The sequence below is a fragment of the Leptonychotes weddellii genome, chromosome 9, assembly GCF_054177405.1.
Source record: "Leptonychotes weddellii isolate Sample4059 chromosome 9, ASM5417740v2, whole genome shotgun sequence".
In the NCBI taxonomy this organism is placed as follows: domain Eukaryota; kingdom Metazoa; phylum Chordata; class Mammalia; order Carnivora; family Phocidae; genus Leptonychotes; species Leptonychotes weddellii.
In genome coordinates, this window is record NC_138377.1 from 25,105,139 (window position 1) to 25,133,125 (window position 27,987).

At 46.2% G+C, this 27,987-nt stretch overlaps 2 protein-coding genes across 12 annotated transcripts in view; one reads left to right on the forward strand and one right to left on the reverse strand.

Moving 5' to 3' along the window:
- Positions 1 to 205: 205 nt before the first annotated feature.
- On the reverse strand, positions 206 to 27,923 carry RIOX1 (ribosomal oxygenase 1). Of its 10 annotated transcripts, XR_014148362.1 has the most exons (6): positions 26,101 to 27,922; positions 24,807 to 24,983; positions 13,148 to 13,341; positions 8,183 to 8,339; positions 7,245 to 7,302; positions 206 to 2,455 (listed from the first exon to the last, which is right to left on the reverse strand). XR_014148362.1 is itself a non-coding variant. In XM_081830264.1 (3 exons), exons 1-2 carry the CDS (start codon positions 27,826 to 27,828, stop codon positions 24,843 to 24,845), a joined length of 1,869 nt encoding a protein of 622 aa, XP_081686390.1. In that variant the 5' UTR covers positions 27,829 to 27,922; the 3' UTR covers positions 206 to 2,455; positions 24,807 to 24,842. The 10 variants fall into 10 exon arrangements, 3 of the variants coding, with proteins under 3 accessions (XP_081686390.1, XP_081686389.1, XP_006731027.1); XR_014148363.1 differs by lacking the exon at positions 13,148 to 13,341; XR_014148364.1 differs by lacking the exon at positions 8,183 to 8,339.
- Positions 1,673 to 27,987, forward strand: part of HEATR4 (HEAT repeat containing 4) — a 39,531-nt gene continuing 13,216 nt past the window's right edge. For both annotated transcript variants that reach the window (XM_031025558.2, XM_081830262.1), the window contains exons 1-15: positions 1,673 to 2,553; positions 3,729 to 3,919; positions 5,113 to 5,253; positions 9,661 to 9,861; positions 10,078 to 10,221; positions 14,013 to 14,192; positions 16,049 to 16,209; positions 16,857 to 16,961; positions 19,172 to 19,290; positions 19,978 to 20,158; positions 20,687 to 20,756; positions 21,612 to 21,801; positions 23,070 to 23,148; positions 24,110 to 24,269; positions 25,648 to 25,706. In XM_031025558.2, coding sequence (XP_030881418.2) covers positions 1,673 to 2,553; positions 3,729 to 3,919; positions 5,113 to 5,253; positions 9,661 to 9,861; positions 10,078 to 10,221; positions 14,013 to 14,192; positions 16,049 to 16,209; positions 16,857 to 16,961; positions 19,172 to 19,290; positions 19,978 to 20,158; positions 20,687 to 20,756; positions 21,612 to 21,801; positions 23,070 to 23,148; positions 24,110 to 24,269; positions 25,648 to 25,706 — 2,862 coding nt within the window. The remainder of the gene's footprint in view (positions 2,554 to 3,728; positions 3,920 to 5,112; positions 5,254 to 9,660; positions 9,862 to 10,077; positions 10,222 to 14,012; positions 14,193 to 16,048; positions 16,210 to 16,856; positions 16,962 to 19,171; positions 19,291 to 19,977; positions 20,159 to 20,686; positions 20,757 to 21,611; positions 21,802 to 23,069; positions 23,149 to 24,109; positions 24,270 to 25,647; positions 25,707 to 27,987) is intronic.

Below are 27,987 nucleotides of genomic sequence, written 5' to 3' on the forward strand. Positions count from 1 at the left end.
GGTGCCTGGGTGGCTCAGTTGGTTAAGCGTCTGCCTTCGGCTCAGGTCATGGTCCCAGGGTCCTGGGATCGAGCCCTACATCGGGCTCCCTGCTCAGTGGGGAGCCTGCTTCTCCCTCTCCCACTCCCCCTGCTTGTGTTCCCTCTCTCGCTGTCTCTCTCTCTGTGTCAATTAAATAAATAAAATCTTAAAAAAAAAGAAGTACTAAATGTAGGCATTTGTTCTCTACAGTGTTTTCTTTTCTTTTTTTTTTTAAAGATTTTTTTATTTATTTGACAGAGAGACAGTGAGAGAGGGAACACAAGCAGGGGGAGTGGGAGAGGGAGAAGCAGGCTCTCCCCTGAGCAGAGAGCCCGATGTGGGACTCGATTCCAGGACCCTGGGATCATGACCTGAGCCGAAGGCAGACGCTTAACGACTGAGCCACCCAGGCGCCCTCTACAGTGTTTTCCATGCTAGCTAAAACCTGAAAACAGCTTGCCCAATAATTAAGGAAAAGGTGATTTACCTACTTGGTAAAATATTCTGTAGCTGTTAAACATTTTAACAATGAAGACCATGTAGCAATATGGAAAGCAATGTAGCAATACTAGGTGATTTTGAAGGACAGCAGAGACAGAAGACATGGTCCTTGGGCAATATAGTTAGAGAGCCAAATAATCAACAGTGTGAGGTGTCATAGGATTGAGAGTTGAAAGTACTGGTACGCAATCATGATTGTACCCCTGAAACTAATTTAACACTGTATGTTAACTATACTGGAATTAAAAAAAAAAAAACTGGTACAGACTAGGAGTGATTTATAAATTTGTGTGGGATATGGAGGCCTGGATAGGTCAAGAAAGAGTTCTGGAGTGAGTAGGAACTGACCTAGGCCTGGAAGAATGGATAGAATTTGTCAAATATGGAGGAAAGGCTACTGCAGATAGAGGGCACAGAAGGAAGCTCCACTGTGTAGAGGGAGGAATACGCAGAGAGGAGTTAAGAGACTTGAGAGGTTATGGCCAGAGAAGGTCATAAACCGGGGTCACACACATGAAGAACCCTGAATGCCAGGCTGAGTTGTCTGAACTTTATGCTATAAGCCCTTTAAATACACAGAAAGCAACATATGAGGAAAAATTAGAAGCATGGATACTGCTGAAAAGCAGTAATCTAATCCCTCATAAGGAGAGGAGGGGCTGAGCTTTGGGGACAAATGGGAACATTGGAAGCAAGGGGCTGATACAAGGAATATTGAGAATATCGCACCATTTCTTTCTTTTGTCCTTTTTTTTTTTTTTGAAGATTTTATTTATTTATTAGAGAGAGAGGCACAGCGAGAGAGGGAACACAAGCGGGGGAGTGGGAGAGGGAGAAGCAGGCCTCCCGCCGAGCAGGGAGCCTGATGCGGGGCTCGATCCCAGGACCCTGGGACCATGACCTGAGCTGAAGGCAGACGCTTAACCAACTGAGCCACCCAGGCGCCCCTCTTTTGTCCTTTTAACTCACGTGGCTTCCCCCCGCTCCCCCGTCTTCCCATTTATTTCCTTTCTGGACTGCTATGGGCTACCGATTTCTACTGACCTAGAGCTCTCAGCAGTTCCTCCCATCCCCTCAACAGGTATCTGGTCATACCTCCAGCCCTGCATCTGGACCAGGCAGTGTGGAAGGAAGCTTTTGCTGGGAAACAATGACCAGAACCCAACAGGGAAAGACACTTCTTTCCCACCATTTCCATCAGTCACTCCCCCCACGGCTGGGATGGGGCATGAATTTTTCCCACTCAAAACCAGGACACGAGGAGTGTGCCTCGGTGTCCAGTGTACCTCCAGTCTTCCACTTTAGCCCACATCGCTGTGCACACCTGAAGAACCAGTATTTGAAAAAGGCCGCTACAAACCTCACCTTCTCTCAGGAGGTGGTATGGCAGCGAGGGCTTCCCAGCACCCCTTACAGCCAGTATAACTTTGACCATCTCTACAAGGCAGGCCACACCATCCAGCCTCCCCAGACCAGCAGGGCCCGATGCGAGAAACCCACTGGCCTCAAGTCCTTGCATTCTTCAGGTCCCTCAGCAAGGGTCACCTCCCAGGCTGTGAAGACAGAAAGGTCTGCCAATCTTAAGAAGCGGCCAAAGGAATCCAAGCTGGCAAGTGTGGGCCAGGAAGAATCTTGCCCTCTCATCCCTCATTCCTGCAGGGATCCAGACATGCCAGGTCTGTCACTTTCTCCAGACATGAACCTGGAGGAGAGGGAAGCCTGGCTGCCACCCCCTGAGAAGGAGGCCAGAGCCTGGGAAGCCATCGTGCTGGAAAAGCTGAACAAGCGCACTGCCCGATGGATCCAGAGCAAACGTCCTCTGAGGCCTGGGGTATCCCCCAACAAGTGGCAGAGATTTCTTCGCCAGCAATATGACTGGAGCCACATCCGGGATGAGCTTACTTCCACTAGCGATCTGGAGCTACTGAAACAGCTAGAGAAAGAAGAAACAGCAGAATTTGAGGATGAAAGCGTTATCTTGCCCACCCAGGAGAGAGAGAAGCCGGAGCTGCTGCTCCCTGTTTATTATAGGTATGTTGGCTGGGGCCTCAGGCACACCTTTGAGAACCCGTGGGTCCCCTTCCAGGACTCCGGGGTTGGTTCACATTCCTTATTTCAGAACATGCTGTCCCACCAACCTCTTGTGTTCTCCACTGTCAACTTGTTCTCTACGATCTCCTTAAAGTAAGGTGCTCAACCAGGTACTACTGACATCCTGGGTTGGACAATTCTTTGTTGTGGGGGGCTGTCTTGTGCCTTGTAGGATGTTTAGTAGCACCCCACTGGATGCCAGAAGCATTCTCCAGTTGGGACAACCAAAGATGTCTCCAGACATTGACACATGTCCCCTTAAGGGACCCCAATCACTCCTAGTTGAGAACCATTGCCTTTAAAGGGATTGGTTCCTGGCCTTTCCTAGCAGACTGAGCTATTTTGCTGTCTAGGTGCTCTCAGAAATGTATCCATATTGAGAAAGAAGGCAGAGATCTCAAGGCTCTGAGGTTTGGTTCTGTCTCACTTTGAATAAGGAGCCACTGTGTCACTGATGCAAAAACTGACTGGCAACCAGACAGAGAACTAAACAACCTGAGGGTTGATTACTGCATATTTCTCAGATTGCCTTCTTCTCACTTATAGCTCGAGGGAAGACCAGAGCTATTACAATATCTGATTCCCAAAAGTGAACTAAAAGTAAAGTGGGAATCCATCTATTTGTTCATTTATTGAACAAACATAAACTGCCTTCCTACTCCTTGCCAGGTACTCTGCAAAGTGCTGGGAATACAACGTAAACGAGAGACACTTTAAGGAGCTTATGATCTGTTCACTGGGGTTGACAGTCTTTAAATAGCCACACACACGATAAAGTGAAGTAATGTAGGAATTGGTTTCCTTCCCCAAGTCCATGTAACCTCTAAGGGCACCATGATAAAAAAGGTACTGCTGGGAGCCTGGCCACTCTACCATGCTGCCCAGTGGCTGCAGGAGTGGCTCCACTGGAGGAGGAAGGTGACTGCAGACAGGCCCTTCTGGCGGGCCTGAATATTCATTTGGCACTTTGGGACAAGGCCAATAGTTAAACATAGGTGTTTTCCAGATGCTCATGCGTATGTAAGGTGAGCTTAAAGAGGAGTGAGCTATGGGTCTGATGGAAGGCAGGAGGTCCATCTCCTATCTTTCCCTTTTCTCCCTCTCCTCCTGCTAAGATTACCCAATTACTTGCCACAAGTGCAGAGAGCTGAAGCTATGCCTGGCAACAATGAGACTGCTGAGGATATCAAAGGAAAGAAGAACATCTGCCAGCCCCCAAAGCAGAGCCACTTCCGGCAGGTGAATCGTCGAGCTGGAAAGTTTGCTTACTCCACAGACAACACCTTTGAACAGGAGATATACTTTGGTAATAGAGCTGGGGTGCTGTGCTGGGGGCTAAGGTGGGCATGGAGCAGGGAGGTGGAAGGCAGCTGGGGAATGAAATAGTCATGGGTGTGGATAAGAGGCCCTCGAAGACCAACATCCCCTTGTGACTAGCACAGGAGGGTTGTCTTGGCAAGGGGCAGGCAGGTATCTGGTGGGGAAGGAATCTGTCACCCCATTCCTTGCTCTATCCCTTTATCTTACTAAGAAGGTTGTGGAGTGTGGGGTTGTAAAGCAAACAAGGTTTGGCTTGGAGAACAACTACCTCTTCTCTGCTCTTCTCCTTTCTCTCCCTTGGAGATAATTCCCCATTGAGCTGCTATGTTAGAAAAAAATCACAGGCTTTGAAGTCTGGAGGATCCTGGTTTAGCCCTTCCCTACTAACTTTAGCAAATTATATCATCCCTCTGAGCCTTATTTGTAAAACGACAGTAACAAAAATGCACTTAAAGCCTGGGTGGCTCAGTCAGTTAAGCGTTTGCCTTTGGCTCAGATCATGATCTCAGGGTCCTGAGATCGAGCCCCATATCAGGCTCCCTGCTCGCAGGAACCCTACTTCTCCCTCTCCTTGCTCGTGCTGTCTCTCACTATCTCTCTCTCTCTCTAATAAATAAATAAAATCTTAAAAAAAAAAAAAAGCACTTCAAGTAAAGAATAGACAGGAAAGCATCTATAATGCTTCTTGCTCAATGCTCAATAATGTCCATTACCTTCCCCTTCCATCTTGCTATCCTTTCAATGCCTGGGCTTCCAAGATACATGATCTAGGTCTGTATGTTCCAAGCTGTTTATTCTTCCTTGCCCCCATCTTGTTCCTAAACTGTCAACTGAAAGTCTTCTTAAAGTGTTTTAACGGAATTATTCAGATGAAGTTATTTATGACTGATAAGAAATGAATTAGATACCCCTTTATTGGGACTTAGCTTTTCATAGGGGACAATGCCTGTAAGTTAAGGTAGGTTCCGCCTTGGCTTCCAAGCCTCTATGAGACTACTAGCTCCTATTTCCAAGCAACAGTCACCTTCAAAGGATGCCCCCACATCATGGTAACCATGAGTCTTTGGGGCTGAAGAGTAAGGCAGAAGGAAATTGGGTGTGATCCTGGTGACTGAAAACCCAGCAAGAGAGGAAGGAGGGTGGTACTAGGGACTCCTTATTTCTTTTATGTGTTCACAGATCAAGTCCAGATCATACACCAGATTGGTGCGAAGACAGACCACATTTTCCTGGAAAACCTCAATTGCTACAAGAAGCAGCTGTCTAAAGTCTTCCCCGAAACCCCAGAAAGGTGGACTTCCCAGCCAGTTCCTGAAGCACGTAAGCAGGAAGTGGGTAATAGGGGTGATGATGGAAGTGCGCTATTTTTTTTTTTAAGATTTATTTGAGAGAGAGAGAGCACACGCATGAGCGTGTGCACAAGCCAGGGGAAGGGGCAGAGGGAGAGGATCTCAAGCAGACTCCCTGCTGAGCACAGAGCCCCAAGCGGGGCTCAATCTCACGACCCTAAGATCATGATCTGAGCTGAAATCAAGAGTCAGACACTTAGGGCGCCTGGGTGGCTCAGATGGTTAAGCGTCTGCCTTCGGCTCAGGTCATGATCCCAGGGTCCTGGGATCGAGTCCCGCATCGGGCTCCCTGCTCCTTGGGAGCCTGCTTCTCCCTCTGCCTCTCTCTCTCTCTCTGTCTCTCATGAATAAATAAATAAAATCTTTAAAAAAAAAAAAAAAAAGAGTCAGACACTTAACTGACTGAGCCGCCCAGGTGCCCCAGAAATGGGGCTGTTTCTTTAAGGACCCTGTTTTATAGGCTGGGCATCACCAGTATGTAGGGGAGTCCCTTCCTACTAACTAAAAATCATCTCATAAAATTATAAAACACTAACTGTAACTAGAAAGAGCCTTTGTGGAACATCCATTCAGTTGAAATCAGATCAAATTTAGGTGTAACCAAGAGATTTAGGGCCGGGAATTACCAATGAGGCAGGACCCCATCTTCTTCCCATGCTTCCAGAGGAAGTTACATCAAACCCTCGATCCAGCACTCTACCTTGTCCCTTTGGGCTGGTTCTACCTTCCCATTCCATTCTCAGGCCCATATCTGTCTCAGGTACTAGGGTCATCCTCTGTTCTATATTTCTGTTTCATAAGCATGTCTTTCTTAATTCTGTGAGAGAGAGAGGAAGGGAGTTGGCCAAGAAATGAGCTTATGAAACAAAAAGTGCCCATCCTCCAAGAGACTATGCTTCCATGTCCCCTGACTTTTCTTTGCAGGGCCACTGTTCTGGTGAGCCCCCTCGTGTGCAGAAACTAATGGTACTAGCGGAGAAAGCACCCCAGCAAAGCCTAGGATTGGGTCTAGGCAAGTCCCCTTCTAAGGCTTCACCGGCTTCGTTAGAGCTGAGACACTAATCATTCCTACAGGAAGGCACTTTGGAAATACTCATTTTGTGATATTTATTGATACTTAGGTGACTTTGTGAATGCATTTTATAAACTATTAAGTGCTCAAACTCAAGGAATTATTACTAGTATACTACTTTCCCCACAAGGCAACTGTATTGTGTACGCCCTCCCCTCTGAGAATAGGCAAAACCACAAAGACAGACAGTTGACCAGCAGTTGCTAGGGGAAGGGAGGAATCGGCGCAGGGTTTCTTTTTGGGGTGGTAAAAATATCCTAAAATTAGACATTGTGATAGTTGTACAACTCTGAATATACTAAAAACCACTGAATTGGGTACATTTTAAAAGGATGAATTTTATAGTATGTGAATTCTGCCTCACAGCTCTTATAAAAAACAAATCCCCCTGCTGGATTCAGATGTCTCACCACCTGTCTCACTGGCTTCACAGACACTTTTCCCCGACTGTGCTAGATGTCTGCCCTCTTTTCCCCAGAACATAGAACATCTAATGAACAAAGAAGCTGTAGAATCTTTCCCAAACTTCTTTTTTAAAATAGTATTTGAAATTGAGGGGGCCTGGCTGGCTCAGTTGGTGGGAGTATGCGACTCTTAATCTCAGGGTCGGGAGTTCAAGCCCCATGTTGGGTGTGGAGCCTACTTAAAAAAATTAATAAATAGGGGCACCTGGGTGGCTCAGTCAGTTGAGTGCCTCACTTCAGCTCAGGTCTGATCTCGGGGTCCTGGGATCGAGCCCCCTGTCGGGCTCCCTGCTCAGTGGGGAGTCTGCTTTTCCCTCTCCTGCTCCTCCCCCCTGCTCATGCTCTTTGTCTCTCTCAAATAATCTTTAAAAAAATATTTGAAATTGATCTGGGAGAAGTAAAGTCAGAAGAGTAACATAGACACACCTTCTTATAACTATTTCATTCATCGTCTCATTCAGGAAATACTAGGTAATGAAAGAATCTAAAAAAGAAAAAAAAAAAAATTCCTGGAGTTAGGAGGTGTGGGTAGATTTTTTTTACTCTCCATTTTGATTGAATTGAAAACCTTAGATGATGATTTCTTTAAAATGATGAACATTCTCAAGATACAATAGCCTTAATTTCCCCCAAGTTGTAATATAAAACTCTCTAGTATACCCAGATCATTACAGTTCTTCTATAGTAAGCACAGGTCTTATGGTACAAAGTGAAAGGCACCATTTGTTTCTGCCAACAAAGTATACCGCGCCTTTTATCCCATAGAAAGCCAAAGGGTTGTCTGTGTGCTCGTGTCAGAGGACTTTTGATGTGGAATGTGGCTAGTGGATGTATTTATACCTGCCTAGAACTCAAAGGACTGGAAGTAAAATTAATATTGGCAGTTGTGCATGTTTATTCCCACACAGGTTAAATACCAGGGATTCAAGGCTTTCTCACATCCTTTTTAACTCCCTGAGCAGGGGGATATAGGAGGAAAGGGACTAGACTAATCCGGCCACTACTCACTTCCGTGGGAGGGATTTCAAGCAGGCTGAGAGGAGAGAAATGGGGGAGTTATCATAGTATTGACTCACTGGGAGCTGACCTGTCTGGAGGTGGTTCTATCTCTCTGGCTGCATACCCTATACTGCAAAGGAAGCCAGCCCTCAACAGGGTGACGGAGTTCCCCCAGCATAACCAAGCTGGGGGAGAACCATTGGAGGGTATGCTCTGTATAGCATCTGAGCTAAACTGCCTTGGGGTCTCAAAGACTCTTTTTACATTAGAAGAAAGAAATGGCATTGCCTTTCTTGTTCAAAGGAAAGAATGGATTTAGAACAAATCTAAACATGTTAGAATGAAATCTTGGAAGAGACACAAACCTTTGGTAGTGACAGATTAGAGCATGAGGCTGATAAGCAATGCCACAGATCATGAACTTGGTAATCTGGAAATGTTTTTATATTTTTTGCGTTCTCCACACAACTGCTTTTCTTAGGAAGAGGCTTTCTGAATCTGACACCAGGGAGATCACGAAGTCTAGAAAACGTAACAACTATAATTGTATTTTTATAATACGTTCTGTCCTCAAATTTCCAGCTGTTGTCATAATGAGGAAAAACTCAGACATGCTAAAATCTTTCAAACTTAGCAGGTTGTAACAGCGTTCCTCTTCCCAAATTAAAAACATTAAAAAGAAACATAAAAACAGTCAGCACCTGGCTGGCTCAGTCAGAACATGCGACCCTTGGGACGCCTGGGTGGCTCAGTCGGTTAAGCGTCTGCCTTCGGCTCAGGTCATGATCCCAGGGTCCTGGGATCGAGTCCCGCATCGGGCTCCCTGCTCCGCGGGGAGCCTGCTTCTCCCTCTGCCTCTGTCTCTCTCTCTGTCTCTCATGAATAAATAAATAAAATCTTTAAAAAAAAAGAACATGCGACTCTTGATCTTGGTGTCATGAGTTTGAACCCCGTGTTGGCTGTAGAGATCACTTACAAATAAACTTAAAAAAAAAAAAAAAAAGATTTGAGAGAGAGAGAGAGCAAGCATGCGTGCCCAAGCAGGGGTAAGGGCAGAGAGAGAGAGAGAATCCTCAAGCGGCTCCCTGGGGCTGAGCGCAGGGCCCCACAAGGGGCTCGACCCCAGGACACTGAGATCATGACCTGAGCCAAAATCAAGAGTCAGACGCTTAACTGACTGAGCCACCCAGGCACCCCAATAAATAAACAAACTTAAAAAAAAAAGAAGGGGCGCCTGGGTGGCTCGTCATTGGGTGTCTGCCTTCGGCTCAGGTCATGATCCCAGAGTGCTGGGATCAAGCCCCACATCGGGCTCCCTGCTCCTCGGGAAGCCTGCTTCTCCCTCTCCCACTCCCCCTGCTTGTGTTCCCTCTCTCGCTGTATCTCTGTTAAATAAATAAATAAAATCTTTAAAAAAAAAAAAAAGAAAACCTAATAAACTAGGAATGGACAATTACACTCTAAATTGCAATATATCAGATAACTGAATTTTGAGCAAAACCTTATTACATATAAACAAATTTTATTATATTGTTATATTATGTATACAGATTATATATATATGTTAATATATATACATTATATATATATACACATCATATATTATATTAAATGTATAAAAAGGCTTATATATATCTCAGTCTCCCCCATCATGGCTTTATCATGTCTGTCATCAGGACTTTTCCTAACTCCCTATGGGTTGTACTTAGTTCCCTGTATAACCATGGGAAAGTTTGTTCTCAAGAGTTTTGTTTTGCCTTGGTGTTGGTCAGGAGCAGGATGCAATGGTAGCTGGGAACTCAGGGCCTAGGGCAGGGGGGTAAGCCTATCTCACACTGCATAGCCTGCAGGCCTATGAAAGGAGCTCCGCGCTGGACGGCTTTGCCCACTCCAGTCAGAGATCTGCTCCAGGTGGGTGAGGAGGATGTTGCCATTAAGACCAGGAGACAGAAGAAGCAGAAGGAATCACCAAAGGAGGATGTGGCTTGGGAACTGGTGGTCCTGCAGAGGATGCTGCAGGAGTGGAAGACTGCCTGGGCTCTGAGTGAGTGAAGGGGCAGGGGTGGGTCCAGAGATACCAGTAAACATGAGAGGGAGGAGGTTCTTACCTTGGACTCATGTTTCTCAATCTATGAAAAGCCATCCCTCTCTTGTGAAAACATACTAATCTGGTTACCTCACCAGGTTGTCACTAGCGGAGAGCCTTTCTATCTAACCCTCACCAGATGGTTTTCTTTTCATTTCCCTCCCTGCGGCACAGTCATTGAGTGGCACCATGAGACAATAGAGGGCCTGCTGCAGGGCTTGGTGGATGTGCATGATGACATTCGGATCCAAGCCATCATTACATGTGCCACAGCTGCTTTGGAACGGCCCCGGATTGCCACCAGCCAGGGGGACTCAGGTGAGAGCCAGAACTTAACTACTTGAGAATATAAGCAACTCACACAGCCTTAGACAGTGATAACTGGTGTGGACCTTCGAGCTTATCTGAGAACATTTTACAAACGAAACCAAGGCCCAGAGACTGGCCTGAATATACACAGCTTATCAGCAAGAGATAAAATTCCTGACTTCTGGTCCAGTGCTTTTGGCACTACATTTCATCACATTTTGTTTGCTCAGCAGCTTCAAGGAAGTTCACATTGTTCCACCCTGAGAGATCCCATTTGTAATAGCCCAAAATTATATATAGTTTGTGTGTATATACATATACATTATATATGTATATACACACACTTTCCCTTCCTAACTCTATTTTATTTATTTATTTTTAAAAGATTTTATTTATTTATTTGACAGAGAGAGACACAGTGAGAGAGGGAACACAAGCAGGAGGAGTGGGAGAGGGAGAAGCAGGCTTCCCGCTGAGCAGGGAGCCTGATGCAGGGCTTAATCCCAGGACTCTGGGATCATGACCTGAGCTGAAGGCAGACACTTAACGACCGAGCCACCCAGGCGCCCTCCTAACTCTATTTTAGCCCTTCTTTTGACAGCACATCTGAAACCCAAACTGAACTAATCACCCTCACCATGGACCCCTCCCCAAGTTCCAAACCTCAATCAGCAGCACCACAATCCATCTAGTTTCTGAGCCAGGGCCCTGGGAGTCATCCTGGACAAACCCTTCTTCTTCCCATAACCAAACGACCAACAGATTCTACTGATTCTGCTTCCCTCTTTGTGTATTCATCAGTCAACAGAGAAATATAAGAGGTCATTCCCTTCCCCCCAAATTCCCAGTCCCAGTCCCACCCCATGCCACTCCCCAGGGTAACCAATGTTCAGTTTGGCATTTCACGTCTTTCTCGATGCTTTTGGAAATAATATGCCAACGTACATGTAGGCTTTTCTATTTATTATAAAAATGAGTGTTGAATTTTACTACCCATTTTCTATTTTCTCTCCTTTAATTTGTGGATATGATGAATTCTGTTGTTAAATTCTTAGAATCTAACAGATCCATGATATATTATTCTTTTTTTACTCCACTGGGTTTGATTTGTTGATATTTTAGAATGTTTTACTACATTTATAAGTGAAATGAGTAGTTTATTTTTGTTAAGTTTTAGTTTTTGCTAGCTTTATAAAATGAATTAAGGACTGAGCCATTCTTTCTGATGGTCTTAAATCTTTTGGAAAAGAAACGTCAATAGCTTTTTGCTTTACTAGCAATAAGTAGTTAAAAAGGAAAATTTCCCATCTACAACAGCCAGAATCTGAGGAGCCAGTTTAACAAGACACAGGACCCAAATGATAGAAACTATCAAGTGCTATTGGAAGGACACAACACCAACTGGCTTACTTATTTCTCAGATGCCCTCAGATACCTTTTATGTGAAGCCTGCACTAATGCTTCTTCCTCTCTGCTGCTGGTAGCATCCTAATAATATTCTGTCCTAATATGTATCACTCTGTCTTAACTGTCCATTCACTTTTCTGCCATTCCTACCAGACAAGGAACTCCTTAATGGCGGGGACTAATTTTACTTCTACAGAAGTGTCATGTTTTTAAAGTTTCACATATTTCCTAGCTGAGTTCTAGATATGGGCATTTTTGCTACAAGTTTTCGAATTTGCTGCCCCATCTGCCAGAAAACTCTTCATTTCTCTTTACCTGATTAACGTCTATATTTGTCCTTTAATTTTCAGCTATCACCTCCTCTAAGGAGTTTTCCCTGCCCTACCACCCAGACTTGGGTCATTGTCCCTACTATATGCTTCCACACATATACTTTTTTTTTTTTTACATAAGCTCTACATCCAACATGGGCTTGAACTCACGACCCCGAAATCAAGAGTTACATGCTCTTCCAATTGAGCCAGGCAGGTGGCCCCCCACACACATATACGTTTTTTTTTATTATAACTGCTTGTTTCCTTGGGTATTAAATGGATGATTTATTTGCAATGCCTGGCACAGAGAAAACCTTCAATAGGCAGCCAGATATTATAATCTTATCCCCAAATCTTCCACAAAGAACATTTTTGTCTGCCCCCAGAATTATGCCTTCATGTGATCCCTTTCACATGTCCTAGGTATCTAGATTTTAACCTGTCTTTGTCTTCTTTCTTCCCCATACCTTCCCAAAGAAAACTATCTTACTCATTACTTTCTTCAAATTCTCATTTGACTTCTACATATTCCCGTAAAATATACCTATTCCCATCTAGCCTATTCTTTTTTTTTTTTTTAAGATTTTATTTATTTATTTGACAGAGAGAGACACAGCGAGAGAGGGAACACAAGCAGGGTGGGTGGGAGAGGGAGAAGCAGGCTTCCCGCTGAGCAGGGAGCCTGATGCGGGGCTCAATCCCAGGACCCTGGGATCATGACCTGAGCTGAAGGCAGACGCTCAATGACTGAGCCATCCAGGCGCCCCCCCATCTAGCCTATTCTTAACAAATGGCATAGCAGCCTGCAGTGATAATAAGACAGACAAATTAGAAATCCTAAAATCTTAGTCACAGATCCAGCTCTGCCACTTCCTGGGAAGTCAGTTAGCCTATCTGAGCTTCAAATTCCTTATCTCTAAAATGAGGATAATTGTGGACAGAAGGCCCTTTTTAACAGGCCCTTTCCCCTTCTACTTGAGAATCTGGGCTTTAGTTAAAATGCCTACCTATTGCCCTGATCTTTATAGGCAACATTACTTATGGTAAACATGAACTCTGACAAATCACATCTGGACTGGGAAAACTGCAAGTGAGATAGAAATGCCTTAAGGAGGTGCCATCCCTTGGGCTTCCACGAGTGCCGTGACTTCTAATAGGCAGGCCCTTTGTGGGCCTGGGACTAGATCTATGGACTTGTTATAAGACATACTCACTCCTGTGGAACATAGCACATGTCCCCAGAAGACTCTGTGGACGCTGCCCGAAGTGCCTGGAGAACTCTGGCCAGAAGGAATGCCTGGTGCTGCCCTGTTGGCAAACCGTGCTCCCATCCTAGATCCTTCGAAGATTGGTGCTTTGTGTGGTCTGTGAGGCTTGTGAGTCTGACTGCTCCGATCTAAAAAGACTCCTGAAATGACATATTTCAGGTGAGCTCTGCAGTTAACACCTGCCTTGCCTACTTCCGTGAGGGCTGCCACACTGAATGAGATGACTACAAAAACACTATAAAACGGCAAAGCACCTTCTAAGTATAATTGCTATTATTTTTAAAAATACAGGGGCGCCTGGGTGGCTCAGTTGGTTAAGCGACTGCCTTTGGCTCGGGTCATGATCCTGGGGTCCTGGGATCGAGCCCCGCAGTGGGATCCCTGCTGAGCGGGAAGCCTGCTTCTCCCTCTCCCTCTGCCCCTGCTGCTCCCCCTGCCTGTGCTCTTTCTCTCTGTCAAATATATAAAATCTTAAAAAAAAAAATACAAAAATACATATGATAAAGACATTGATTTTCATCAGTAAAACTAATGGTGAAGGTCGCCATAGTCTAGCTGGAAACCTTCTGTGGCTTGAATCCAGCTCTTTAGAGGCCGGGTGATCAAGGATTGGGAACAGGCATACCCAGCACAGAAGTGAGCCATAGAAGCCTGCCCATTGCAGGGGCTCAGCTAAACTCTAATTCTATTAACTAGCAGTAAGCACCAGCAACTGAGACTGAGGTCAACCACTATGTGGCTATGGGAAAGAAACTGTTGGTGGAAATCAAAGGGGCTAGCACCCTCTTACCTGGTTCTCTTTTGATCACAGACAAGGAGACTGGGAAAGCCCCATCTGTCCAGGACTTGCCAGAGGTTCTACAGCCCGCTCTGGAGGCTGCTCTTTGTGACAAAAGTGCCAATGTGCGGATCGCAGCAGCACTATGCCAGTACGTCATACAGTCACATAATCCCCTCGCCCGGGACATCATGCACAGTGTCCTTTTGAAGGGTGAGTAACTCCCTGCCACTTGTGACCTGGGAATATGCGGTAGAGACAGGATACCTCACCATCAGCTTTTCCTAATCCTTTCTTCTCCAATATCATATTTGTGAGGTCTACTGTATTGGGGGATTTGGGTTTACATTCGTGAACACCCAGAGATAGTGGTTCCTAGGCACTTTTATAAAATAGGTGCACTTCTACCTAGTGGTACTTGGGTGGCTAAGTGTTTCACAGATGCATCTGCCTAGACACCATGCCCCCCGTTCACACAAATTCATTTGAGAGAGCGAGCGAGCATGTGAAAGCGGGGTGGGGGAGGGGGCAGTGGACGGAGGGGAGAGGGAGAATCTTACACACACTCCACACCCAGAGCCGAGCCCGACGTGGGGCTTGATCTCACAACCCTGAGATCATGACCTGAGCAGAAATCAAGAGTTGGATGCCTGATCAGCTGAGCCACCCAGATGTCTCACAAATTTACTTTAAAAAAAAAAAAGTTTGTTTACTTATATATGTATGTATGTAATCTCTACACCCAGCATGGGGCTCAGAATCACAACTCTGAGATCATGCTCTTCTCACTGAGCCAGCCAGGTGCCCCATGCACAGATTTACTTTTAATTTAGAAAGATGACATAACAATATTAAAGAATACTTTCTGAAACTTAAATCACCACTTGAACACATTGTGCTTCCGTCTTTGCACATTAACTCACCGGTATCATCCACAGACACTGTTGGAGTAATACAAGCAAGACAGCTGTCAGGTGCCCAACGTGCCTGACTGCTCTCTGAAAGAGTGCCTGTTCCTTCCTGTCCTGGGGGCACTGGGGAGATGGGCAGACAAGGACAGCTGGCTGACTGGTTTGACCTTCTGCATATAGACCCTCAACAACTTAATCCATTTGTCTTAAGAAAGTCTCCACTCCAGGGGCACCTGGGTGGCTCAGTCAGTTAAGCCTCTGCCTTCAGCTTAGGTCATGATCCCAGGGTCCTGAGATCAGGTCCTGAATCAAACTCCATATTGGGCTCCCTGCTCAGGGAGAGTCTGCTTCTCCCTCTGCCCCTCCCCACTGCTTGCACTCTCTCTTGACTTCTCTCTCTCAAATAAATAAAATCCTTTTTTTTTTTTTTTTTATTCATGAAAGTCAGAGAGAGAGAGAGAGGCAGAGGCAGAGGGAGAGAAGCAGGCTCCCCACCTAGCAGGGAGCCCAATGCGGGACTCGATCCAGGACCCTGGGATCATGACCTGAGCCGAAGGCAGACGCTTAATCATCTGAGCCACCCCGGCGCCATCAAATAAAATCTTAAAAAAAAAAAAAAAAGAGAGAGAGAGAGGGGGAGTCTCCACTCCAGGCTTCCCAGTCTCTAGGAGAAGGAACAACTCTATCTCTCACCCAGGACATAAGGGCCTACTGCTGTTAACCAACAAGAGCCTTTTAGGATTTGGGGCGCCTGGGTGGCTCAGTCGTTAGGCATCTGCCTTTGGCTCAGGTCATGGTCCCAGGGTCCTAGGATCAAGCCCCACATCGGGCTCCCTGCTTGGCCGGAAGCCTGCTTCTCCCTCTCCCACTCCCCCTGCTTGTGTTCCCTCTCTTGCTGTGTCTCTCTCTGTCAAATAAATAAATAAAATCTTTAAAAAAAAAAAAAAAGAGCCTTTTAGGATTTGACTTCTCAGGTTAAGATTTTCAGTCTATATTTAAAACCTTGATATGATCCATTTAAATACAGGCTTTGACTTCTATACTGAGCGGGGCACAGGGGAATAAGATACCAGGCAGGTAACAGCCTTGGGTACCAACCCTGAGGCTGTTCTCTCTGCGGGGAGAACAGATAGCTATTTTTTTCACCCCACCCGATAGGTAATAGCGTGGACAGCTGGGCTGCAGCTCAGTGCTTGGCTCTGGAAGGTGCTGCCACATACCCCGTGATTAAGAGGATCCTCCAGCAGCTGTTCAGTAAGAAGAATGACGACACTGAGTACCAGTCTTGTATGCTCCTGAGCCATCTCAGTGAGAAGACAGTATGTGTTCATTACAGGGTCAGAGAAAGAAACCAAGTTATGGGGAACATTTGAGTCTGAGGTCAGTTCATGTAAGGAATCGAAAATGCAGGTGGCTGAGTAAGATTATAAGTATAGTTAAAAGACTGGACTAAATGTGTGGGTGACCTGGGGTAGAGAGGTATGTGTACAGGTAAAAGGGACACCAGCCACCTGAGACAAAGGTGAGAAAAGTAGGCTGCAGATGGTTTCTGTGTAGGCAAGAAGAGTTGTGATATGTAGAATTTGCTTCTGCCAAAAGTTACCATTGAAAACTGTACAGACCTACAAGTGTGTTTACTCTCAGTAGAAATGTGAAACTCACAAAGATTGAGGCATATACAAATCATCTTAGGAGTAAAGATAGTTAAAGAGAAGGCCCCGGGAATTTTCTGTTCAGGTTACTAAATGTGTATTTGTTCCCCGATTTAGGATTCCAAAGTCAGTTGGCTCAGATCAAAGAGTGCCCCATATCTTGTAAACCCACTCTTTCCTTGGCCAGGGATGGGCACCTCATGTACTTGTGACGTTCATTAGGCTGAATGCCGTGTTAGGCTCTAACACTTCTTCCAGGCTCCAGCATCTCTGAAAGTTATCCGGAATATCCACCTAAGTCTTCCATTCCTCAGACCCTGATACACACCATGCTTGCTGTGGAGCTGAACAGCTACCAGTGGAAGGACCGGATCATAGCCTGCCGGGTTCTCTCAAAGGTCGGCGGGAATGTCAGTTTGGTAAGCCTTCTGTGTTTCCAGGACAGAAAGTCTAAGCAAAAGGAGGTTGGGAAGCCCTTCCACTTTTTGCTATTTAATATCCCATTCTTACTGAGCAGATCTTTGTCTCTACCTTGCTACCTTAGTCCTAACCCAGAATTATCTTCACATGCCAACATGTCTTTCTGACTCAAGGCACCTGGCTTCTTAGCATGGTGGCAGTTCACCAGTTGTAACCCACTCACAATGAAATAAGCAAAAAACAAAAACAAAACAAACCCTAGGAGAATTTAGAAACTTTTATAGTACTTTGACATTGCCTTAACATGAATGTACTATATAAGTACCAGCCAATAACATTCCTCACCAACCCCCCCACCCCCGCCAAAGCTGGTCCTTCACCAGATAGTTTGAGAAGCACTGACTTAAACTACCCAACAACCCAACCATACTTAGTGTCTATGTTGGCTCTGAGTGTTCAGCACATAGAGAAGGTATAAAACACAGTCCCTACTTCAAAAAGACTGACATTATAGTTGGAATAACAATACTAACGTACATAAATGATTCAAGGACAAGTGATAAATGTACAGTACGCTCTTATAACTTTTCAGAGAGAGACATTAGTGTAGGCTGAACCTATCAGAGTTCTGGGAAGGAGTGTGGAACAGCTGGGCAAGACTTGGACAGAACAGAAGAGGGACTTCCAGGTGGAGGAAACCCTGACCATCATTTGAGCTTTCACTTGACCTGCTTCTTGCCATTATTTTTAAATCATCTTCAGCTGTCCAAATGGGGGCTTCCCCTTCTTCCTATGTGCCACTATATCTTCTCCTTATAACACTAAGTACCTCCAAAATGGCCCAGAGCACTGCCATTCTCATGAGAAGTTAACACCCTCCACCCTTGGACCCTCACATTTTGAGCGGAAAGCACAAAATCTGGTTGTTCAGTATCATCATCTGAAGATGTTTTAGTCTTGAGTTAATTGAGTTAATTCTGCCCCAGTTGCCAGGGACCCCTCCTCTAAAGTCCTCACCAGCAACAGTCTTCACCTGGGAGCTTGTGAGAAGGGCAGAATCTCACCTCAGGCTCACTCAGTCAGAATCTGCATTTTAACATCTTGTTCATTTGCACATTCACCTCCTTAGCACTTGTCACTCAGGATTGCCAACTGAAAATAAAAAGACATGCAGAGCAGACAGGGGACTGACCTGGCAAAGATGAGAACTTCACGTCAGGTTGCTGGAATGAAAGGCACCATGTCCATCAGTCCTTCACTCATTCAGTAAGCAGTGTCTGACCACATCCTACATGCTCAGCACTATGCCAGCATTAGGGATGCAAAAAATATTGTCTTTTCTTGGTAAATGTTATAAATAACTGTAACAGAGGCAGCTGTAAAGCATTATGGGAATTTCCTATGCTTACAGAGGGCAGAGGAGAGTTCACAGAGATGCTTTCTGAGAGAAATCCTAAAAGAGTAGGGAAACATTCCACCACATAGAGGTGGAAAAGAGATGTTTCAGGCAAGGAGAATAGCTTGAGCACATTAACACAGTGATGAACTACAACTGTAGTAATCTTGGTCTCTTCCCTTCTGAATGAAGTACTAATATATAGGGTGGCCAACTGTCCTGGTTTGTCCAGGACATAGGAGTTTTAGTACTAATCCCAGAAAAGTTCCAGGCAAACTGGAATGAGTGTCACCTTATTAGTGTATAACCATCAAATGTTAAGTCCCTCAAGTACAGGTAACGTTGGTCCTGACATAGTACAGCAGTTTTTTGTTTTTGTTTTTTTTAAAGATTTATTTATTTATTTGACAGAGAGATAGAGAGCACAAGTAGGCAGAGAGGCAGGCAGAGGGAGAGGGAGAAGCAGGCTCCCCGCGGAGCAGGGAGCCGGATGCGGGGCTCGATCCCAGGACCCCGGGATCATGACCTGAGCCGAAGGCAGCCGATTAACCGACTGAGCCACCCAGGCACCCCCATAGTATAGCAGTTTAAAGCATAAGCTTATAAAACAGACTGGGTCTTGAGTCCTGACTCTAGCATCCAACAGGTTAATCTTGGGCAAGTAAACCTAAGCCTCCATTTTGTCATCTGTAAATGGTAATCTGCTTCATTGGATTGTTTGGGAGGATTAAGTGATGGGTAAAAACACCACACAGTACCAAGCACAAAACTGACATTCAATAAATGGCAGCTAATTATTACTCCTATTTATAGGATATGAAACATAAGTTGATCCAGATGATGCTGAGTGACTGGAATAAGGAAGTAAGACATGCAGCTGCCCAAGCTCTGGGGCGAATGAGCTTTGGGAAAGAGGTGTACAATACCATCAGGTAAAACCTAGTTAACATGAACTCAGTGAGACTTTTCTCTTCTTAAGTGTTCAGGAAGCCTGGGATCCAGCCAGCCAGCATCTGTTGAGCTGCTTCGTATGCTCAGCATTGTACGGGGTCCCACTGCAGGATTATTTTAAAAATAAAACATTACCAGCCCTTATAGACACTAACAATGTGGCTAAGGAAAGAATCAGAGTGCCCATTAGGTGTTAGACACTGTTTTGGATGTTTCAGAGTTCGAAAGTACGACATGATTCTGATTATATAGGCAAGATACACAAATGCTTTGTAAGGTCAACTTTCATGGAGGATGGATTAGACTACATAGGCAGAGAGAAGGAAAGACATTCCAGGCTGGGAGCCGAATATAAATACAAAAATGAGGGTGGCACATGTGAGGACAGTGAAGAGAACTTGACTGTAGCAAGAGGTACGTGAAAGTTTCCTTTATGGAACCATTCAACATCGTTTTGTGCCCAGCATATGCTAGTAATAGGGGTTGAAATAAGTAAGACAGTTGAGGTCTGTACCCAGTGAAACTTAACCTCATGGGCATAAGGCTGACTAGGAAAGGGTGGGAATGGATAATGGAGAGCCTACAGACATTGGATTTTATTTTGAGGGCATTAGTGGTGGGAATGCCAAAGTTTAAGGTGGGAAAATAAAAGCACTTGTGCCTTCCAGAGTCAAGCTGAGTCAAGGAAATTTCCAGGAGCGTGTGGAAGCTCTCTCCCTGATTGGTGGGCTCAAGGTCCTGACTGTCAGGCTTCTCCCAAGCTTCCTGAGCTGCTTCTCAGATGATTTCATGGCAGTTCGGCGGGCAGCCTGTTTGGCAGCAGGCGCCCTGCAGATCCGCAATCAGATGGTGAGTCAAAGAAACACTTTCCCATCTTACCTAATTAACCTGAAGAGGGCATTACCCTGAGCTTCCCTTGTGCATACTACACTCACCATTCTGTGGACACACAGAATGAAAGATTAGAACCAGGAAGGTGAGGGGGTAGACTGGCCACATCAATGAGTCAGTTAGAACCACATTTAGCTCCCAGGGAGCACAAGACTTAACTGTTCTCAGTTATGGGCTTTAGGATCAACTCCAGTGAATGGAGTTATAATCCCTAGTTATTAGGGGAAAACCTGATTGGAGGTGTTCTAAAGAAGCCTGTATGACCACAGAACTGTGGGTTGAGGAAAATCAATCTAGACAGGAGATAATTCAGCTAATACACTATGTGTGCAGGCTGGTACTTCAGCTTCCAGCTCATTTGTCACTAGAATTGATAGAAGCCCATTTTTCAGTGATAGCACGTTTTAGAGATGAGAGGGGTCCCTGTCTCTGGTTCATTCTTGCTCTGATTCTCTCCACTCAACACTGCCCTTTTATTCATCCCAGGTCCTTGAATGCCTTTTGAATCTGATACAGAGGGATCCTTACTGGAAAATCAAGGCATTTGCCATTCAAGGTAGTATGGGAGTGGCCCCAGCTTCTCAACCTCAAATACCTTCTCACATGCTGGTATAAATCCCCAGACTCTCCCTAGGAAGGGGTAGAATGTAGGGGAAGAGATGGTTACACCTTCTCAGAAGTTCTTGCCTGAGAAATTGAAGGTTATTTTCTTCTTTTTAATTTTTCGTTAAGGATTCTGAATCTAGGTTTATGTCAAATCTGTTATGGCAAAGGGCTAAAAAGACAGTCCCTGCCAACAGATTTAGTACTAAGTTCTAAGTAGGTATCCGCTATTGGATACACTTGCTCTGGAGGCCTCAACTATAGGACCCTGTAAAAGACGATTCAAGACTGCTGCCGATTTAAAACCCTGACCTCAAACTTTCCTAGTTTCTTTTTAAGGATTTTTGGCATTCCTGCTCTCGTTGACCATCTCTGCTTTAGGTAAACCTGTTAAGTAGCTTTAGGTAAACCTGTTAAGTAATTGTGTCTCCTTTCCCCATTATCTTGCCTTGACTAGGCTGGTCTTCTGGGTTATCTGTCCCACATCTCATTCCCTACATAAATAAGTAAAGTAGTGTATTCTCACATCCTAATGGGCAAGGATGGGATGGATCCTTCCTCCTCATCCCCACAGGAATCCTTTGGAGATGTCCTACTCTAACCCATCCCTAAAATTCTAATGATAATTAATTGTCATCCAAAAGAGAAGATACTAACAAAATAGTTTAATGTTTGCAATACTTAATTTAGCAGGCAGCTGTCTATATAGTATTACTGTTATTTGTTAATAAGGCCATTTCTGGATGTTAGGATACAGCCAACTCCATCTTAAGTGACAGTGGAACATGCTGCCCTCTAATCTCTGCAGCTTTGGGTCAGATTGGCCAAGTGAGTCCCCAGCTGACAGACCTCCTGCTCTGGGCCATCCATTATGAAGAGTCACCAGGTGTACGACTAGAAGCTTGCCGTAGCATCCTAGCCCTCAATCTTCAAGGGGACCGGGTCAGGGACACCTTCCTAGACGTGCTGCTCCTAGAGAACCATGAGGCTGTTTTAAAGTAAGCTCTAAACCTGAATCCTGCCACGACCTCTTGTACCGCCAATTCTCCCATCCTTTTTAACAGAATATATCCCTGCCTTTCCAGGATGCCTAATGGCTGTAAGTACAGGCTCACCTGTGCCATTCACCTGCCTACTTAAGTGGGTAACAGAAAAACTGGCCTAATTGAATGAAAAGTCAGGTTATGTAGTTCACATACCTGTTCTCCATCCCAGGTCGTTTTAAATGATTCATTTATTCAGCTAACATTTATCAAGTGCCTACTGTGATGACAGGCTTTAGAGTCAAAAAGACCAGAGTTTTTTGTTTTTTTTTTTTTAAAGATTTTATTTATTTATTTGACAGAGAGACACAGCGAGAGAGGGAACACAAGCAGGGGGAGTGGGAGAGGGAGAAGCAGGCTTCCCGCCGAGCAGGGAGCCCGATGCGGGGCTCGATCCCAGGACCCTGAGATCATAACCTGAGCCGAAGGCAGACGCTTAATGACTGAGCCACCCAGGCGCCCCAAAAAGACCAGAGTTTGAATCCCAGCTCAGGCATACACTAGCTATGTGAACATGGGTAGTTACTTAAACTTTCTGAGCTCATTTTTTCAGATATCAAATGCAGGTAATTGTCTGCCTTATGGGTCTGTGGTGATGATTAAAGAGATGACATGTTTAGTATACACCATGAAAGTGTTCAATAAATGGTACCATTAGTATCTTCAAATATATCATCTTAAAAACTATACAACATCTTTATAAGCTAAGCATCATACCATTTTTGCAGATAAAGCTTAGCAAAACCACAGTTAGGATTGGGATTGGAATTTAGGATTCCTGATTGATCCTACTCCTCTATTATCTACCCTTATGCTTTTTTTTTTAAGAATAAGAACAACCTGGGGCACCGGGGTGGCTCAGTCGGTTAAGTGTCTGCCTTTGGCTTAGGTCACGATCCCAGGGTACTGGGATCGAGCCCCACATCGGGCTCTCTGCTCAGTGAGGAAGGAGTCTGCTTCTCCCTCTGCCCTTCCCCCTCCTCCCCCCCCCAGCTCTCTCTCAAAAATAAATAAAATCTTTAAAAAAAGGAAAGAAAAAAGAGTAAGAACAATCTGGGACACCTGGGTGGCTCAGTTGGTTAAGCATCTGACTCTTGATTTCAGCTCAGGGTGTGGAGCCTGCTTAGAATTCTCTCTCCCCCTCTGCCCTTCCCACCCCCAACTTCCTAAATTAAAAAAAAAAAAAGGTAAGAATGATCTAAGAAGTTCTTTTTATCTTTCAGGGAAATTCATCAGGCAATGAAGATACTCAACTTAGAAAATGAAGGAAACCAAGAAATGCTTCAGAAGATCAAGAACAGGGTAAGTTAAGTGCAAGCCATGTTTTCAAGAGAAAATTCAGGACTCTCGAGTTCCTTAGACCCTTTTCTCCATCACAGAAATACTTTCTACAACCACACAGGTACCATATTTTCTGAAGATACAAAACATTTATGCAAAAATCACATTATAAAATCCTAGTAAAGACAAAGTAAAAACAATAATCCTGTCAGCCCTATCAAGTAACCCTCAAAGTGGGTTATTATTTCTGAAATACTTGTTTTTCCTTCCCTTCCCATTTTCTCCCCACCATCAACTAAACCCAAGTTGTTCTTTTTTATAAGTAGACCTAGAGAAGGAATGAGTGACTGGAGCTAGCCCCCTTGATTTTTTTCTTTTTAATTTTCCTTAATCCCTAAACTGGGGTTTTACCAAAGGAATGCTCTAGCTGAACAGATGGTTCTAATTTTTCAAAGCTGTTAGATGAGATGAAGAAATAGAGGGACAGGGGCGCCTGGGTGGCTCAGTCGTTAAGCGTCTGCCTTTGGCTCAGGTCATGATCCCAGGGTCCTGGGATCGAGTCCCACATCGGGCTCCCTGCTCAGCGGGAAGCCTGCTTCTCCCTCTCCCACTCCCCCTGCTTGTGTTCCTGTTCTCGCTGTCTCTCTCTGTCATATAAATAAATAAAATCTTTAAAAAAAAAAAAAAAAAGAAATAGAGGGACAAAGACTTTAAAAATATAAGATTCTTTCTTCATATAATTCACAAAACCAGCTTCACACAAAGCAAGCATTTCTTAGCAGGTTCCTTTCATCATGCCCAAAAAGCTAAAGTAGATTTTTCATTAATGGGTGTAAAAAATGTCCAGCCAACGTCAGAAGAATGCCGAGGGATTGTACGACCTAATACCAATTAAGCACAATGCAGTAAGTTACTTTATTAATGGTTTTTGATGATTTGCAGCCTAATACAGTTTTTTTCAACATCATTTCTTCTGATCTAGATTCAAATACTAAGCCAAAAGGACTTGCTGACAGAGAAAATATTCAAGATGGAGAGGGTCATAGGAAAAGTGAAGGAAGAAACAAAACGTGTTTACTTGCAACCCAAGGAGGGGCAAAAACCACTGAAACTCCATACTTTTCTACAAGAAACTTTTCAGGGTAGGTTTCCAAGGGGTGAGTCGTATGCCTCGACTCCTTTAACAAGCCTCTTCTGGGATCTGGACATTTGGGAAGTTTAATTTCTAGCCCTGTAGGATGAGTCAGGAAAGGCTGCTACCTTTCGTTTTTGGCCACCATCTTCTCAGTCCTTTTATTTTTTTCCTGCCCGCTCCCTGGCTTTTAATTTGCTATTTTGTCCCTTAAAAAAAAAAAAAAGAATGAGGTAGTTCTAATTTAATGGATTTGAAAGTTAGGTCAAAAAATGAGAGGTTAGGAAAACAAAACAAAAACTACTGTTATGTTTGATTATGCATCCAAAGCCTTGTAAGTTTAACTTTTAATAGTAGTTACCTCTGGAAAGTGGGGTTGGAGAGAAAGCTATCACTTTATGTATATCCATGCTTTCCCAACGTAAAAAAAACTTCATAAAATTCTCAACCTTATATAACTGCACCTGTCAGTTATGGTGATAGGATCTTAAAGTTCCAGACAACCTAAATGAAGTGCAGACATCAAGCTATACCAAAATATACTTACAAAATCTGTGTGCCCAGGCGTAGCAGCAGCCTCAGCTCATTCAGTCAGCTGCCTACCAGCCACCACCCCAAACCCAGGTCTTCTGGCTCCAAGTCCTGTGCTCTCTCTGGTACACCAGGCTCTCTTCCACCAACCATGAGAACAGTCACTTGCCAGGTTTGGGGAAGATTCCTCCAACTGCCAGAAAAAAATGAGAGTGGAAAGTAACTTGCCTACCAGCCTTCCTTTCCTTCATGGCCAGCTTGCTACAAGTTGGTTGACTGAGGCACAAGTAGGTGACATGCTGCCCTTTGGGAGCAATGCCAGCTACTGATGCAAGCAAGCACTGAACAAAAACATAATACACTCTTAACTTTTCCAATAGGATTGTGATGTTTGGGGTTCAAGTAGCATGATTAAAATAAATTACCCCCAAAGTTATATAATTGGCCCCAATCCTACAGCCACCCCAAGTTACCTTTCACCTCAGCCATTATAGATTTTCCCTACCCCCCCCCACCCAATTCCTTCAAACACATCACATAATAATCTAGCCTTAAAAAAGAGAAACATTCTTTGGCACTTTAATAACTTTTCTAACATACAAACTCACAGTAACAAACAGGATACTGACCCCAACCCTCCCCCCAAACTGAGGAAAGAGAACTCAAATGAAGGATGCAAATCCCAAATAAAAACATCTGATGTCTCAAGCACAATGACACAGCAAGTGCTACACAGTACACTGAAGCCTGGGGGTGATGATGAGGCTGGTGCTCTGAAATAATCAGGGATCAAAGTTACTTCTGCAGAAAGAGCTCCTTTTTCCACCTCCAACTTCTGCTTTTGCTTTTGTGCCTAGATGAAGTGGTGATTCCTAGAAAGCCATCTGAAATTTGTGACATTAAAGCAGTCATAAAGGTAAATGTAAGCAGTCATAAAGGTAAATGGTTCTCAAGGTAAGAACATGAGTCCCCCCACCCATCCCCCAGCCCCCTGCCAAAAAGGTGGTAATGGTAGTTAAGAGAATCACCACTGTCTTGCTTCCAGCAATCAACAAGAAACTAGTTCAGGTTAGAGGCATCTTGGTGAGCAGCAGCCCCTTGTCATATAACATGGTTGCTAAGGAAAGCTGGTCCTCCACAGTGTCACAGGGCAGGTCCCCTACTCTCACAAACTCTGGGTAGGAGCGCAGCAAGAGTTCCATGGCATCAGCTTGCTGAGGGTATATCTCCAAGCACTTGGGCTCTTCCAAATGATAAACACGGGAGTTCTCCACTGTATAATAGAGAAACAAATGGCCTCCCTCACCCACCAGCCGAGCTATCCCATCCTGCAGCATGTGCACTTCTGTTTCCGTTGTCAACTGGGCCCCCACGTTCACAGGTTCGCCAGCCTCCCAGCGAATTGGGAGCCCATAAACACTTAGTGCCCTCTCCCTATCAGTCAGCACAGGGGGCAGAGAGTCGTGGATGAAGTCTTTGGCTCGCTGGTCAGCCACAGCATCGACAGGAGCAAAGTGTCCCAAGCGGGCAACCAGGACTCGCACCTTCTCCATAAAAGCCGTTCTTCGTGGATCCTTAGAATCCGAGTGCTGGGCCCCCATGTAATCCATGAAGTCTCGGGGGAGACCCCTTCGGAATTCCACATTTTCTTCCATTGCAGCCTGCACTGCCAGAGGCAGTACGGCCTCCAGGAAGTCGCCCCAGGTATTGCGCTGGTACGTGGACAAGGTGAGGTGCAGAGAGTGCACCCCATCCTGGCATTCGGCTTGGTGAATGAAGCCCCGAGGAAAATAGAGCAAATCTCCGGGTTCCAGCACGGTCTGCAGCACCGGCTCACCGAGGTCGTCCTGGCTGAAGTTGGGACTGGATGTCAGGGCCAGCTCCTCCGTCGGGACCCGGGGTCGGTACACGCGCCAGAGTTTCCTACCTTCCAGCTGCAGCACAAAAGCCTCGATGTCGTCGTAGTGGGGGGCAAAGCCCTGCGAGTTGGGGGGCGTGAGGTAAATGTTGGAGCCTGCCATGCTTCCAAACTGCTCCTGGAGCACAGCCAAAAACTGCCACACGGTGGTCGAGAAGGCCTGCGGACAGAGGAGGCGCAGGGAGCAGCCGGCCTGGTACAGGGACCAGGCGGCGGCGGGCAGCGCGCGGCCGGGCGGGTTCAGGGTCTCGCGCCGCCCGTTTACGTAGCGAGCGGCGTCCAGGTGCTGCCCGAACTGCACCTCCTCGTGGCGCAGCATGGAGTCCAGGTCTGCGGTGGAGAAAAGCCCCTGGTAGTAGGCGTGGTCCTGCCGCCGCACCAGCACCGCCTCCCGCTCCCACAGGCGCCGGTAGAAATGGTCGGGCGGCATGGGCGAGATGAGCCACTCGAAGAGGCGCGCTGCCCGCCGCCGGCTGCTGGGGATGCGGTTCAGCTCGGCCAGGACGCGCTGCAGCGGGGAGTCCCAGGCCAGCTCCCCGCCCGTGCTGTCCACCTGCGGCCCCGACAGCGTGGCAGGGGCTACGGACAGAGGGGCGGCCGCCAAGTGCTGGGCATTGCACAGCAGGGCCGAGGTTTCTACCACGCGGGCCGGCGCGGCGGGCACCTCCACCAGGCGCGCGGGCGGCGCGGAAGCCGGCACCAGGCGGGCCGGCGGAGTGTGCGCCTCCACCAGGCGGGCCGGCGGGGTCTGCGCCTCCACCAGGGAGCGGGGTGTCTGGAGGGAGCGGGCCGCGGGGGAGGCCTCCAGCAGCTCTGCAGGCCCCAGGTGGCCATACGGCTCCCGCCGGGCCGCATCGGGGATGGCCGCCGCCCCACCAGGCAGCGGGTCCCCCGGATCGTCGACCGTCGACTCCACCCTCGAGTCCTCCGAGTCCTCGCTGGGCAGCGTCTGGGCCCTCAGTGCGGCCATGCGGGACGCCACGCTTCTCCTAAGCTGCCTTCGGATCTTCCTGGGCCTCAGGGGCAGGGCCAGGACCGACCCGCTGTGTGGCTGCGGCTGGCGCCGGCGTCTCAACCTCCCGCGCCTCAACAGCCCCGTGCTAGTCCGCAGCCCGTCCATGGCGGGAGCCCCTTCCGAGGCCGGCGGGGCTGGGTAGAAAAGGGATCTCGCGGGGAGCCGCAGCGAGGCACTCTGGGAAGGGGGCGCGGCCTCCAGCCGCCTCCCGGTTGGCCACGCCTGCCATTCTTCCACCCGGCGCCTCACGCTCACCCGGCTGGC